At 44.5% G+C, this 15,943-nt stretch overlaps 1 protein-coding gene across 4 annotated transcripts in view; it reads right to left on the bottom strand.

Annotated features, from left to right (window-relative positions):
- The window catches only part of LOC115127966 (5'-AMP-activated protein kinase subunit gamma-1-like), a 30,749-nt gene that overhangs the window by 7,693 nt on the left and 7,113 nt on the right, over positions 1 to 15,943 (bottom strand). For 2 of the 4 annotated variants that reach the window (XM_065014937.1, XM_065014938.1), the window contains exons 8-12: positions 15,653 to 15,779; positions 15,278 to 15,443; positions 13,790 to 13,827; positions 13,541 to 13,687; positions 6,183 to 6,276 (exon numbers count right to left, since the gene is read on the bottom strand). In XM_065014937.1, coding sequence (XP_064871009.1) covers positions 6,183 to 6,276; positions 13,541 to 13,687; positions 13,790 to 13,827; positions 15,278 to 15,443; positions 15,653 to 15,779 — 572 coding nt within the window. Of the gene's footprint in view, positions 1 to 6,065; positions 6,277 to 13,540; positions 13,688 to 13,789; positions 13,828 to 15,277; positions 15,444 to 15,652; positions 15,780 to 15,943 lie in introns of all 4 variants that reach the window. The other 2 variants (XR_010462378.1, XM_065014939.1) reach the window with 2 other exon arrangements.

Here is a 15,943-nt window from a genome sequence, read left to right as displayed (position 1 = left end):
CGCTTCATACTCGTCGCCAAACCCACTGGCTCCATGTCATCTACAAGACCCTGCTAGGTAAAGTCCCCCTTATCTCAGCTCGCTGGTCACCATAGCATCTCCCACCTGTAGCACACGCTCCAGCAGGTATATCTCTCTAGTCACCCCCAAAACCAATTCTTTCTTTGGCCGCCTCTCCTTCCAGTTCTCTGCTGCCAATGACTGGACGAACTACAAAAATCTCTTAAATTGGAAACACTTATCTCCTCACTAGCTTTAAGCACCAACTGTCAGAGCATCTTACAGATTACTGCACCTGTACATAGCCCACCTATAATTTAGCCCAAACAACTACCTCTTTCCCAACTGTATTTAATTTATTTATTTATTTTGCTCCTTTGCACCCCATTATTTTTATTTCTACTTTGCACATTCTTCCATTGCAATACTACCATTCCAGTGTTTTACTTGCTATATTGTATTTACTTTGCCACCATGGCCTTTTTTGCCTTTACCTCCCTTATCTCACCTCATTTGCTCACATTGTATATAGACTTGTTTATACTGTATTATTGACTGTATGTTTGTTTTACTCCATGTGTAACTCTGTGTCGTTGTATGTGTCGAACTGCTTTGCTTTATCTTGGCCAGGTCGCAATTGTAAATGAGAACTTGTTCTCAACTTGCTTACCTGGTTAAATAAAGGTGAAATAAAATAAATAAATAAAAAAGGAACCACCAGCTTTCATATGTTCTCATGTTCTGAGCAAGGAACTGAAACGTTAGCTTTCTTACATGGCACATATTGCACTTTTACTTTCTTCTCCAACACTGTGTTTTTGCATTATTAAAACCAAATTGAAATATATAAAATACAAATAAAATATATATATATAAAATAAAAAATAAAATATATATATATAAAATACAAATCGGCAGATTCATCTGCTTTTTTTGGTCCTCCAATAAATCGGTATCAGTGTTGAAAAATCAGAATCGATCGACCTCTACTCTGGTCAGAGACCACTGCCTCTACTCTACTCTGGTCAGAGACCACTGCCTCTACTCTACTCTGGTCAGAGACCACTACCTCTACTCTACTCTGGTCAGAGACCACTGCCTGTACTCTGGTCAGAGACCACTGCCACTACTCTACTCTGGTCAGAGACCACTGCCACTACTCTACTCTGGTCAGAGACCACTGCCTGTACTCTGGTCAGAGACCACTGCCTCTACTCTACTCTGGTCAGAGACCACTGCCTGTACTCTGGTCAGAGACCACTGCCACTACTCTACTCTGGTCAGAGACCACTGCCTGTACTCTGGTCAGAGACCACTGCCTGTACTCTGGTCAGAGACCACTGCCACTACTCTGGTCAGAGACCACTGCCACTACTCTACTCTGGTCAGAGACCACTGCCTCTACTCTGGTCAGAGACCACTGCCACTACTCTACTCTGGTCAGAGACCACTGCCTGTACTCTGGTCAGAGACCACTGCCACTACTCTACTCTGGTCAGAGACCACTGCCACTACTCTACTCTGGTCAGAGACCACTACCTCTACTCTACTCTGGTCAGAGACCACTACCTCTACTCTACTCTGGTCAGAGACCACTGCCTGTACTCTGGTCAGAGACCACTGCCTGTACTCTGGTCAGAGACCACTACCACTACTCTACTCTGGTCAGAGACCACTACCTCTACTCTACTCTGGTCAGAGACCACTGCCACTACTCTACTCTGGTCAGAGACCACTACCTCTACTCTACTCTGGTCAGAGACCACTGCCACTACTCTACTCTGGTCAGAGACCACTGCCTCTACTCTACTCTGGTCAGAGACCACTGCCTCTACTCTACTCTGGTCAGAGACCACTACCTCTACTCTACTCTGGTCAGAGACCACTGCCTGTACTCTGGTCAGAGACCACTGCCACTACTCTACTCTGGTCAGAGACCACTACCTCTACTCTACTCTGGTCAGAGAAGACTGCCTCTACTCTACTCTGGTCAGAGACCACTGCCACTACTCTACTCTGGTCAGAGACCACTGCCTCTACTCTGGTCAGAGACCACTGCCTCTACTCTACTCTGGTCAGAGACCACTGCCTCTACTCTACTCTGGTCAGAGAAGACTGCCTCTACTCTACTCTGGTCAGAGACCACTGCCTCTACTCTACTCTGGTCAGAGACCACTGCCTCTACTCTGGTCAGAGACCACTGCCTCTACTCTACTCTGGTCAGAGACCACTACCACTACTCTACTCTGGTCAGAGACCACTGCCTCTACTCTGGTCAGAGACCACTGCCTCTACTCTGGTCAGAGACCACTGCCTCTACTCTGGTCAGAGACCACTACCACTACTCTACTCTGGTCAGAGACCACTGCCTCTACTCTACTCTGGTCAGAGACCACTGCCTCTACTCTGGTCAGAGACCACTGCCTCTACTCTGGTCAGAGACCACTGCCTCTACTCTGGTCAGAGACCACTGCCTCTACTCTGGTCAGAGACCACTGCCTGTACTCTGGTCAGAGACCACTGCCACTACTCTACTCTGGTCAGAGACCACTGCCTCTACTCTACTCTGGTCAGAGACCACTGCCACTACTCTACTCTGGTCAGAGACCACTACCACTACTCTACTCTGGTCAGAGACCACTGCCTCTACTCTGGTCAGAGACCACTGCCTCTACTCTACTCTGGTCAGAGACCACTGCCTCTACTCTGGTCAGAGACCACTGCCACTACTCTACTCTGGTCAGAGACCACTGCCTCTACTCTGGTCAGAGACCACTGCCACTACTCTACTCTGGTCAGAGACCACTACCACTACTCTACTCTGGTCAGAGACCACTGCCACTACTCTACTCTGGTCAGAGACCACTGCCACTACTCTACTCTGGTCAGAGACCACTACCACTACTCTACTCTGGTCAGAGACCACTACCACTACTCTGGTCAGAGACCACTGCCACTACTCTACTCTGGTCAGAGACCACTACCTCTACTCTACTCTGGTCAGAGACCACTACCTCTACTCTACTCTGGTCAGAGACCACTGCCTGTACTCTGGTCAGAGACCACTGCCTGTACTCTGGTCAGAGACCACTACCACTACTCTACTCTGGTCAGAGACCACTACCTCTACTCTACTCTGGTCAGAGACCACTGCCACTACTCTACTCTGGTCAGAGACCACTACCTCTACTCTACTCTGGTCAGAGACCACTGCCACTACTCTACTCTGGTCAGAGACCACTGCCTCTACTCTACTCTGGTCAGAGACCACTGCCTCTACTCTACTCTGGTCAGAGACCACTACCTCTACTCTACTCTGGTCAGAGACCACTGCCTGTACTCTGGTCAGAGACCACTGCCTGTACTCTGGTCAGAGACCACTGCCACTACTCTACTCTGGTCAGAGACCACTACCTCTACTCTACTCTGGTCAGAGAAGACTGCCTCTACTCTACTCTGGTCAGAGAAGACTGCCTCTACTCTACTCTGGTCAGAGACCACTGCCACTACTCTACTCTGGTCAGAGACCACTGCCTCTACTCTGGTCAGAGACCACTGCCTCTACTCTACTCTGGTCAGAGACCACTGCCTCTACTCTACTCTGGTCAGAGAAGACTGCCTCTACTCTACTCTGGTCAGAGACCACTGCCTCTACTCTACTCTGGTCAGAGACCACTGCCTCTACTCTGGTCAGAGACCACTGCCTCTACTCTACTCTGGTCAGAGACCACTACCACTACTCTACTCTGGTCAGAGACCACTGCCTCTACTCTGGTCAGAGACCACTGCCTCTACTCTGGTCAGAGACCACTGCCTCTACTCTGGTCAGAGACCACTACCACTACTCTACTCTGGTCAGAGACCACTGCCTCTACTCTACTCTGGTCAGAGACCACTGCCTCTACTCTGGTCAGAGACCACTGCCTCTACTCTGGTCAGAGACCACTGCCTCTACTCTGGTCAGAGACCACTGCCTCTACTCTGGTCAGAGACCACTGCCTGTACTCTGGTCAGAGACCACTGCCACTACTCTACTCTGGTCAGAGACCACTGCCTCTACTCTACTCTGGTCAGAGACCACTGCCACTACTCTACTCTGGTCAGAGACCACTACCACTACTCTACTCTGGTCAGAGACCACTGCCTCTACTCTGGTCAGAGACCACTGCCTCTACTCTACTCTGGTCAGAGACCACTGCCTCTACTCTGGTCAGAGACCACTGCCACTACTCTACTCTGGTCAGAGACCACTGCCTCTACTCTGGTCAGAGACCACTGCCACTACTCTACTCTGGTCAGAGACCACTACCACTACTCTACTCTGGTCAGAGACCACTGCCACTACTCTACTCTGGTCAGAGACCACTGCCACTACTCTACTCTGGTCAGAGACCACTACCACTACTCTACTCTGGTCAGAGACCACTACCACTACTCTGGTCAGAGACCACTGCCACTACTCTACTCTGGTCAGAGACCACTACCACTACTCTACTCTGGTCAGAGACCACTGCCACTACTCTACTCTGGTCAGAGACCACTGCCACTACTCTACTCTGGTCAGAGACCACTGCCACTACTCTGGTCAGAGACCACTGCCACTACTCTACTCTGGTCAGAGACCACTACCACTACTCTACTCTGGTCAGAGACCACTGCCTCTACTCTACTCTGGTCAGAGACCACTGCCTCTACTCTACTCTGGTCAGAGACCACTGCCTCTACTCTACTCTGGTCAGAGACCACTGCCACTACTCTACTCTGGTCAGAGACCACTGCCTTTACTCTGGTCAGAGACCACTGCCTCTACTCTGGTCAGAGACCACTGCCTCTACTCTACTCTGGTCAGAGACCACTGCCACTACTCTACTCTGGTCAGAGACCACTGCCTCTACTCTACTCTGGTCAGAGACCACTGCCTCTACTCTACTCTGGTCAGAGACCACTGCCACTACTCTACTCTGGTCAGAGACCACTGCCTCTACTCTGGTCAGAGACCACTACTCTACTCTGGTCAGAGACCACTGCCTCTACTCTACTCTGGTCAGAGACCACTGCCACTACTCTACTCTGGTCAGAGACCACTGCCTCTACTCTACTCTGATCAGGCCACAGTGAGGAGCATGATGAGCCAAGGCAGAGTGAGTCGATGACAGATGCTGGAAAAATGATTGACCAAGAATCATCAAGTTCTGTAGATTCTTGGGTTTGAAAGAATTGTCCCACAGGCCAACAGGACAGCAGGCGGACAGGGCAGCAGGCCAACAGGACAGCAGGCGGACAGGGCAGCAGGCGGACAGGGCAGCAGGCGGAAAGGACAGCAGGCGGACAGGACAGCAGGCGGACAGGGCAGCAGGCGGAAAGGACAGCAGGCGGACAGGGTAGCAGGCCAACAGGGCAGCAGGCCAACAGGGCAGCAGGCGGACAGGACAGCAGGCGGACAGGACAGCAGGCGGACAGGACAGCAGGCGGACAGGACAGCAGGCGGACAGGGCAGCAGGCAAGCAGGGAAGAAAGAAGGGAGGAGGGGAGTGGAAAGGAAAGGAGAGGAGAGGAGGTGGCAGGGAGGAGAGGAGGGGAGAAGAGGGGATGAGGTGAGAGGAGAAGGGAAAAGGAGGGAAGAGGGGAGTGGAAAGGAGGAGAGAGGAGGGAGGAGAAGAGATGGCAGGGAGGAGGGAAGGGGAGTGTAGAGAGGAGGAGGGAGAGGAGGGGAGGAAGCGGAGGGGGGAAGGAAAGGAGGGGGAGGAAGCGAGGGGGGAAGGAAAGGAGGGGAGGAAGCGAGGGGTTAGGCGAGAGGAAAGGGGAGGAGGGGAGGGGAGAGGGGAAAGGAGGGGGAGGGAGGGGAAAGGGGAAAGGAGGGGAGGGGAAAGGGGAAAGGAGGGGAGGGAAAGGGGAAAGGAGGGGGGAGGGGAGAGGGAAAGGAGGGAGAGTAGAGGAGAGGGGGAAGTGAGGGAAGAGTAGAGGAGAGGGGGAAGCGAGACAAGACATGGCAAGGCAGGAAAAGACAGGGCAGGACTAGCAAGGCAGGACAGGACTAGAGGGTGACCGACAGCCAGTGGGCTTACCTGGGGTTGGGGCTGGGGAGGGGCTGGGAGGTGGTGGGAGGGGCTGGGAGGTGGTGGGTAGTGATAGATGGACCCCCCAACCCACAGTCAGGTGCTAAGAGAAAAGGGCATCAATACCTGCCGGGGTCAAGACCAGGGCCTGGAGGAGGTCAGAGAGTGAGACGATCCCCCCCACCACGTCATCTTTATCCACCAGCACGAGACGGTGGACCTGGGAGGAAGAGGAGAGAGGGTGAACCTGGAGGAAGAGGAGTGAGGGTGAACCTGGGAGGAAGAGGAGAGAGGGTGAACCTGGAGGAAGAGGAGCGAGGGTGAACCTGGGAGGAAGAGGATAGAGGGTGAACCTGGAGGAAGAGGAGAGAGGGTGAACCTGGAGGAAGAGGAGCGAGGGTGAACCTGGAGGAAGAGGAGAGAGGGTGAACCTGGAGGAAGAGGAGAGAGGGTGAACCTGGAGGAAGAGGAGAGAGGGTGAACCTGGAGGAAGAGGAGCGAGGGTGAACCTGGAGGAAGAGGAGAGAGGGTGAACCTGGAGGAAGAGGAGAGAGGGTGAACCTGGAGGAAGAGGAGAGAGGGTGAACCTGGAGGAAGAGGAGCGAGTGTGAACCTGGAGGAAGAGGAGAGAGGGTGAACCTGGAGGAAGCGGAGAGAGGGTGAACCTGGAGGAAGAGGAGCGAGGGTGAACCTGGGAGGAAGAGGATAGAGGGTGAACCTGGAGGAAGAGGAGAGAGGGTGAACCTGGAGGAAGAGGAGCGAGGGTGAACCTGGAGGAAGAGAGAGGGTGAACCTGGAGGAAGAGGAGAGAGGGTGAACCTGGAGGAAGAGGAGAGAGGGTGAACCTGGAGGAAGAGGAGCGAGTGTGAACCTGGAGGAAGAGGAGAGAGGGTGAACCTGGAGGAAGCGGAGAGAGGGTGAACCTGGAGGAAGAGGAGCAAGGGTGAACCTGGAGGAAGAGGAGAGAGGGTGAACCTGGAGGAAGAGGAGAGAGGGCTAACCTGGAGGAAGAGGAGAGAGGGTGAACCTGGAGGAAGAGGAGAGAGGGTGAACCTGGAGAAAGAGGAGAGAGGGTGAACCTGGAGGAAGAGGAGAGAGGGTGAACCTGGAGGAAGAGAAGAGAGGGTGAACCTGGGAGGAAGAGGAGAGAGGGTGAACCTGGATGAAGAGGAGAGAGGGTGAACCTGGGAGGAAGAGGAGAGAGGGTGAACCTGGGAGGAAGAGGAGAGAGGGTGAACCTGGGAGGAAGAGGAGAGAGGGTAGAGGAAGAGGAGAGAGGGTGAACCTGGGAGGAAGAGAAGAGAGGGTGAAACTGGAGGAAGAGGAGAGAGGGTAGAGGAAGAGGAGAGAGGGTGAACCTGGAGGAAGAGGAGAGAGGGTGAACCTGGAGGAAGAGGAGAGAGGGTGAACCTGGAGGAAGAGGAGAGAGGGTGAACCTGGATGAAGAGGAGAGAGGGTGAACCTGGAGGAAGAGGAGAGAGGGTGAACCTGGAGGAAGAGGAGAGAGGGTGAACCTGCAGGAAGAGGACAGAGGGTAGAGGAAGAGGAGAGAGGGTGAACCTGGGAGGAAGAGGAGAGAGGGTGAACCTGGGAGGAAGAGGAGATAGGGTGAACCTGGAGGAAGAGGAGAGAGGGTAGAGGAAGAGGAGAGAGGGTGAACCTGGAGGAAGAGAAGAGAGGGTAGAGGAAGAGGAGAGAGGGTGAACCTGGGAGGAAGAGAAGAGAGGGTGAACCTGGAGGAGGAGGAGAGAGGGTGAACCTGGGAGGAAGAGGAGAGAGGGTGAACCAGGGAGGAAGAGGAGAGAGGGTAGAGGAAGAGGAGAGAGGGTGAACCTGGGAGGAAGAGAAGAGAGGGTGAACCTGGAGGAAGAGGAGAGAGGGTAGAGGAAGACGAGCGAGGGTGAACCTGGAGGAAGAGGAGAGAGGGTGAACCTGGAGGAAGAGGAGCGAGGGTGAACCTGGAGGAAGAGGAGAGAGGGTGAACCTGGAGGAAGAGGAGAGAGGGTGAACCTGGAGGAAGAGGAGAGAGGGTGGATGAAGAGGAGAGCGTGTGGAAGAAGAGGAGAGAGGGTGGAAAAAGAGGAGCGAGGTTGAACCTGGAGGAAGAGGAGAGAGGGTGGATGAAGAGGAGAGAGGGTAGAGGAAGAGGAGAGTGGGTGAACCTGGGAAGAAGAGGAGAGAGGGTGAACCTGGGAGGAAGAGGAGAGAGGGTGAACCTGGAGGAAGAGGAGAGAAGGTGAACCTGGGAGGAAGAGAAGAGAGGGTGAATCTGGAGGAAGAGGAGAGAGGGTGAACCTGGGAGGAAGAGGAGAGAAGGTGAACCTGGGAGGAAGAGAAGAGAGGGTGAATCTGGAGGAAGAGGAGAGAGGGTGGATGAAGAGGAGAGCGTGTGGAAGAAGAGGAGAGAGGGTGGAAGAAGAGGAGCGAGGGTGAACCTGGAGGAAGAGGAGAGAGGGTGGATGAAGAGGAGAGCGTGTGGAAGAAGAGGAGAGAGGGTGGAAGAAGAGGAGCGAGGGTGGAAGAAGAGGAGCGAGGGTGAACCTGGAGGAAGAGGAGAGAGGGTGGATGAAGAGGAGAGAGTGTGGAAGAAGAAGAGAGAGGGTGGAAGAAGAGGAGGAAGGGAAGAGACACGGCAAATTGCACCCTATGTAGTTTATTACTAGAGTCAATAGGTATACTACTGTACTATATTATACTACTGTACTATATTATACTACTGTACTAGACTATACTACTGTACTATAATATACTACTGTACTATATATTATACTACTGTACTAGACTATACTACTGTACTATAATATACTACTGTACTATATTATACTACTGTACTATATTATACTACTGTACTAGACTATACTACTGTACTATGATATACTACAGTACTATATTATACTACTGTACTAGACTATACTACTGTACTATAATATACTACTGTACTATATTATACTACTGTACTATATTATACTACTGTACTAGACTATACTACTGTACTATAATATACTACTGTACTATATTATACTACTGTACTATACTATACTACTGTACTAGATTATACTACTGTACTACACTATACTACAGTACTATACTATACTACTGTACTGTACTATACTACTGTACTAGACTATACTACTGTACTACACTATACTACAGTACTATACTATACTACTGTACTATACTACTGTACTAGACTATACTGCTGTACTACACTATACTACAGTACTATACTATACTACTGTACTACACTATACTACTGTACTATAATATACTACTGTACTATATTGCTGTACTATAATATACTACTGTACTATACTACGGTACTATACTATACTACTGTGCTATAATATACTACTGTACTATAATATACTACTGTACTATACTACTGTACTATACTATACTGGTGTACTATACTATGCTATACTACTGTACTATACTATACTACTGTACTATACTATACTGGTGTACTATACTATGCTATACTACTGTACTATACTATACTACTGTACTATAATATACTACTTAGCTATGCTATACTACTGTACTATACTGTACTACTATACTATACTCTACTACTGTACTATACTATACTACTGTACTATAATATACTACTGTACTATGCTATACTACTGTACTATACTATACTACTGTGCTATAATATACTACTTAGCTATGCTATACTACTGTACTGTACTATACTGTACTACTATACTATACTATACTACTGTACTATATATTATTCTACTGTACTAGACTATACTACTGTACTATAATATACTACTGTACTATAATATACTACTGTACTATATTATACTACTGTACTAGACTATACTACTGTACTATAATATACTACTGTACTATATTATACTACTGTACTAAACTATACTACTGTACTAGACTATACTACTGTACTACACTATACTACAGTACTATACTATACTACTGTACTGTACTATACTACTGTACTAACTATACTACTGTACTACACTATACTACAGTACTATACTATACTACTGTACTGTACTATACTACTGTACTAGACTATACTACTGTACTACACTATACTACAGTACTATACTATACTACTGTACAACACTATACTACTGTACTATAATATACTACTGTACTATTTTGCTGTACTATAATATACTACTGTACTATACTACGGTACTATACTATACTACTGTGCTATAATATACTACTGTACTAAAATATACTACTGTACTATACTACTGTACTATACTATACTGCTGTACTATACTATGCTATACTACTGTACTATACTACTATACTATACTACTGTACTATACTATACTACTGTACTATAATATACTACTTAGCTATGCTATACTACTGTACTATACTGTACTACTATACTATACTCTACTACTGTACTATACTATACTACTGTACTATAACATACTACTGTACTATGCTATACTACTGTACTATACTATACTACTGTGCTATAATATACTACTTAGCTATGCTATACTACTGTACTATACTGTACTACTATACTATACTATACTACTGTACTATATATTATTCTACTGTACTAGACTATACTACTGTACTATAAATATACTACTGTACTATATTATACTACTGTACTAGACTATACTACTGTACTATGATATACTACTGTACTATATTATACTACTGTACTAGACTATACTACTGAACTATAATATACTACTGTACTATATATTATACTACTGTACTAGACTATACTACTGTACTATAATATACTACTGTACTATATTATACTACTGTACTATATTATACTACTGTACTAGACTATACTACTGTACTATAATATACTACTGTACTATATTATACTACTGTACTATACTATACTACTGTACTAGACTATACTACTGTACTACACTATACTACAGTACTATACTATACTACTGTACTGTACTATACTACTGTACTAACTATACTACTGTACTACACTATACTACAGTACTATACTATACTACTGTACTGTACTATACTACTGTACTAGACTATACTACTGTACTACACTATACTACAGTACTATACTATACTACTGTACAACACTATACTACTGTACTATAATATACTACTGTACTATATTGCTGTACTATAATATACTACTGTACTATACTACGGTACTATACTATACTACTGTGCTATAATATACTACTGTACTATAATATACTACTGTACTATACTACTGTACTATACTATACTGCTGTACTATACTATGCTATACTACTGTACTATACTACTATACTATACTACTGTACTATACTATACTACTGTACTATAATATACTACTTAGCTATGCTATACTACTGTACTATACTGTACTAATATACTATACTCTACTACTGTACTATACTATACTACTGTACTATAATATACTACTGTACTATGCTATACTACTGTACTATACTATACTACTGTGCTATAATATACTACTTAGCTATGCTATACTACTGTACTATACTGTACTACTATACTATACTCTACTACTGTACTCTACTATGCTATACTACTGTACTCTACTATGCTATACTACTGTACTATACTGTACTACTATACTATACTCTACTACTGTACTATACTATACTACTGTACTATAATATACTACTGTACTATGCTATACTACTGTACTATACTATACTACTGTGCTATAATATACTACTTAGCTATGCTATACTACTGTACTATACTGTACTACTATACTATACTATACTACTGTACTATATATTATTCTACTGTACTAGACTATACTACTGTACTATAATATACTACTGTACTATATTATACTACTGTACTGTATTATACTACTGTACTAGACTATACTACTGTACTGTGATATACTACTGTACTATATTATACTACTGTACTAGACTATACTACTGAACTATAATATACTACTGTACTATATATTATACTACTGTACTAGACTATACTACTGTACTATAATATACTACTCTACTATATTATACTACTGTACTATATTATACTACTGTACTAGACTATACTACTGTACTATAATATACTACTGTACTATATTATACTACTGTACTATACTATACTACTGTCCTAGACTATACTAATGTACTACACTATACTACAGTACTATACTATACTACTGTACTGTACTATACTACTGTACTAGACTATACTACTGTACTATACTACAGTACTATACTATACTACTGTACTGTACTATACTACTGTACTACACTATACTACAGTACTATACTATACTACTGTACAACACTACACTACTGTACTATAATATACTACTGTACTATATTGCTGTACTATAATATACTACTGTACTATACTACGGTACTATACTATACTACTGTGCTATAATATACTACTGTACTATAATATACTACTGTACTATGCTATACTACTGTACTATAATATACTGCTGTACTATGCTTTACTACTATACTATACTGTACTACTATACTATACTATACTACTGTACTCTACTATGCTATACTACTGTACTATACTGTACTACTATACTATACTATACTATACTACTGTACTCTACTATGCTATACTACTGTACTATACTGTACTACTATACTACTGTACTACACTATACTACAGTACTATACTATACAACTGTACAACACTATACTACTGTACTATAATATACTACTGTACTATATTGCTGTACTATAATATACTACTGTACTATACTACGGTACTATACTATACTACTGTACTATAATATACTACTGTACTATAATATACTACTGTACTATACTACTGTACTATACTATACTGCTGTACTATACTATGCTATACTACTGTACTATACTACTATACTATACTACTGTACTATACTATACTACTGTACTATAATATACTACTTAGCTATGCTATACTACTGTACTATACTGTACTACTATACTATACTATACTACTGTACTCTACTATGCTATTCTACTGTACTATACTGTACTACTATACTATACTCTACTACTGTACTCTACTATGCTATACTACTGTACTCTACTATGCTATACTACTGTACTATACTGTACTACTATACTATACTCTACTACTGTACTATACTATACTACTGTACTATGCTATACTACTGTACTATACTATACTACTGTGCTATAATATACTACTTAGCTATGCTATACTACAGTACTATACTGTACTACTATACTATACTATACTACTGTACTATAATATACTACTGTACTATGCTATACTACTGTACTATAATATACTACTGTACTATGCTTTACTACTATACTATACTGTACTACTATACTATACTATACTACTGTATTCTACTATGCTATACTACTGTACTATACTGTACTACTATACTATACTATACTACTGTACTATACTACTATATACAGGACTGTGACAGGAGGGACACAGCGGGGACAGTACACCACAACCAGCAGGGAAACAACTTCAGTAAAGTACCACACTAAATATAAAAAAGTAGTCTTTACCTCTGCCTTAGCAATACGATCGATGATAGTCTCTAGAGTCTCGTGAGGGTAACACTTCAGCACCCCGTCCACACAGCAGGCCCTGCTACTGATCGCCTCCTGCATGGTCATGTTCAGGTTATTGTAGTTCTTCTGAGCGGCCAGATTCTACAGCAACACAGGGAGGTGGGGAGGGGAACATTGCCCATGTGAATAATTTGCATGCTGTTTTCCTTCTCAATGCAGAGTTATTGACATGGTGCCACTTACAATCACATCAAACCTGGAGTACAGGGCCTTGATTTTCCCTGAAAACAGAAGACATACAGATAAGGCTGGCGTTCAAACTAGGGCTAAAGGGCTAACACTAGCATAAGGCATTTAAACTAGGGCTAAATGGCTAACCCTAGCATAAGGCATTTAAACTAGGGCTAAAGGGCTAACGCTAGCATTAGGCATTTAAACTAGGGCTAAAGGGCTAACCCTAGCATTAGGCATTTAAACTAGGGCTAAAGGGCTAACCCTAGCATTAAGTGTTCAAACTAAAGCTAAAGGGCTAACCCTAGCATTTGTAATTCAAACTAAAGCTAAAGAGCTAACCCTGGCATTTGTCATTCAAACTAAAGCTAAAGAGCTAACCCTGGCATTTGTCATTCAAACTAAAGCTAAAGAGCTAACCCTGGCATTTGTCATTCAAACTAAAGCTAAAGAGCTAACCCTGGCATTTGTCATTCAAACTAAAGCTAAAGAGCTAACCCTGGCATTTGTCATTCAAACTAAAGCTAAAGAGCTAACCCACGCATTTGTCGTTCAAACTAAAGCTAAAGAGCTAACCCTAGCATGTGTCGTTCAAATTAAAGCTAAAGAGCTAACCCAAGCATTTGTCGTTCAAACTAAAGCTAAAGAGCTAACCCAAGCATTTGTCGTTCAAACTAAAGCTAAAGAGCTAACCCTGGCATTTGTCATTCAAACTAAAGCTAAAGAGCTAACCCTAGCATTTGTCGTTCAAACTAAAGCTAAAGAGCTAACCCAAGCATTTGTCGTTCAAACTAAAGCTAAAGAGCTAACCCAAGCATTTGTCGTTCAAACTAAAGCTAAAGAGCTAACCCAAGCATTTGTCGTTCAAAATAAAGCTAAAGAGCTAACCCTAGCATGTGTCGTTCAAATTAAAGCTAAAGAGCTAACCCAAGCATTTGTCGTTCAAACTAAAGCTAAAGAGCTAACCCAAGCATTTGTCGTTCAAACTAAAGCTAAAGAGCTAACCCTGGCATTTGTCATTCAAACTAAAGCTAAAGAGCTAACCCTGGCATTTGTCATTCAAACTAAAGCTAAAGAGCTAACCCTGGCATTTGTCATTCATACTAAAGCTAAAGAGCTAACCCAAGCATTTGTCGTTCAAACTAAAGCTAAATAGCTAACCCAAGCATTTGTCATTCAAACTAAAGCTAAAGAGCTAACCCTGGCATTTGTCGTTCAAACTAAAGCTAAAGAGCTAACCCTGGCATTTGTCATTCAAACTAAAGCTAAAGAGCTAACCCTGGCATTTGTCATTCAAACTAAAGCTAAAGAGCTAACCCTGGCATTTGTCATTCAAACTAAAGCTAAAGAGCTAACCCAAGCTTTTGTCGTTCAAACTAAAGCTAAAGAGCTAACCCTGGCATTTGGCATCGTAAAACAAAATAGCTCTAATTTTCCTAAATGTTAGTGGAAGTAAATGTTAAAGGTGTTTTCATCACTGAGGTGAAACCAGACACATACCCTCCTCATTGACCACTGGCAGAGCGGAAACCCTCCGCTGTACGAAGATGGCCAGGGCGTCGTACACCGTGTCTGTCTCCCGGACAGTAGCAATCTGTTTAAATGTTCCAATGTCCACCTCCTCAATTCTCTTCTGGAGATACCGAGGCTTCGGGATCATGGTGCCCTGGGAGGAAAGAATGGCGTCAGAAAAAGGTTTCTAGCCTGGTCCCAGATCAGTTTGAGATGTCTTGTCAACTCCTATATGGTCCTTGTCACAATGGCCATAGAAATTGGAAAGATATGTCAAAAAAACAGATCTGGGACCAGGCTATCAAGTGTCCAGAATCATTACATGTTGTTTATCAGATAGGCTAATGTGAAAGAGGTTCTCACAAAGATATGCAGGAACTTGAGGATACGTTTGTGGGTGAGGATGTGCAGGACGTTGCCAGACTCTGGGTCGATCACAGGCAGCCGATGGATCTTATACTTCAGCAGAGAATAGATGGCATCAAAAAGGCTGTAGAGAACAAGAGACGGGTTGTCCTGACAACGGCTTAGGAGTTGGCGAGACGGCACAAAGAAATGTGGGGACTAGGGGCTCGAGAAGGTACGGCTGCAGAGGCACCGCTAGTTACCTGGAGTCAGGGGTGATACTGAGCAGAGTATGGTTGGACTAGGGGC

The sequence above is a fragment of the Oncorhynchus nerka genome, unplaced genomic scaffold (genome assembly GCF_034236695.1).
Source record: "Oncorhynchus nerka isolate Pitt River unplaced genomic scaffold, Oner_Uvic_2.0 unplaced_scaffold_1901, whole genome shotgun sequence".
In the NCBI taxonomy this organism is placed as follows: domain Eukaryota; kingdom Metazoa; phylum Chordata; class Actinopteri; order Salmoniformes; family Salmonidae; genus Oncorhynchus; species Oncorhynchus nerka.
Note: the sequence above shows the minus strand (reverse complement) of the source record. Positions and strands in the feature narration are given on the sequence as shown.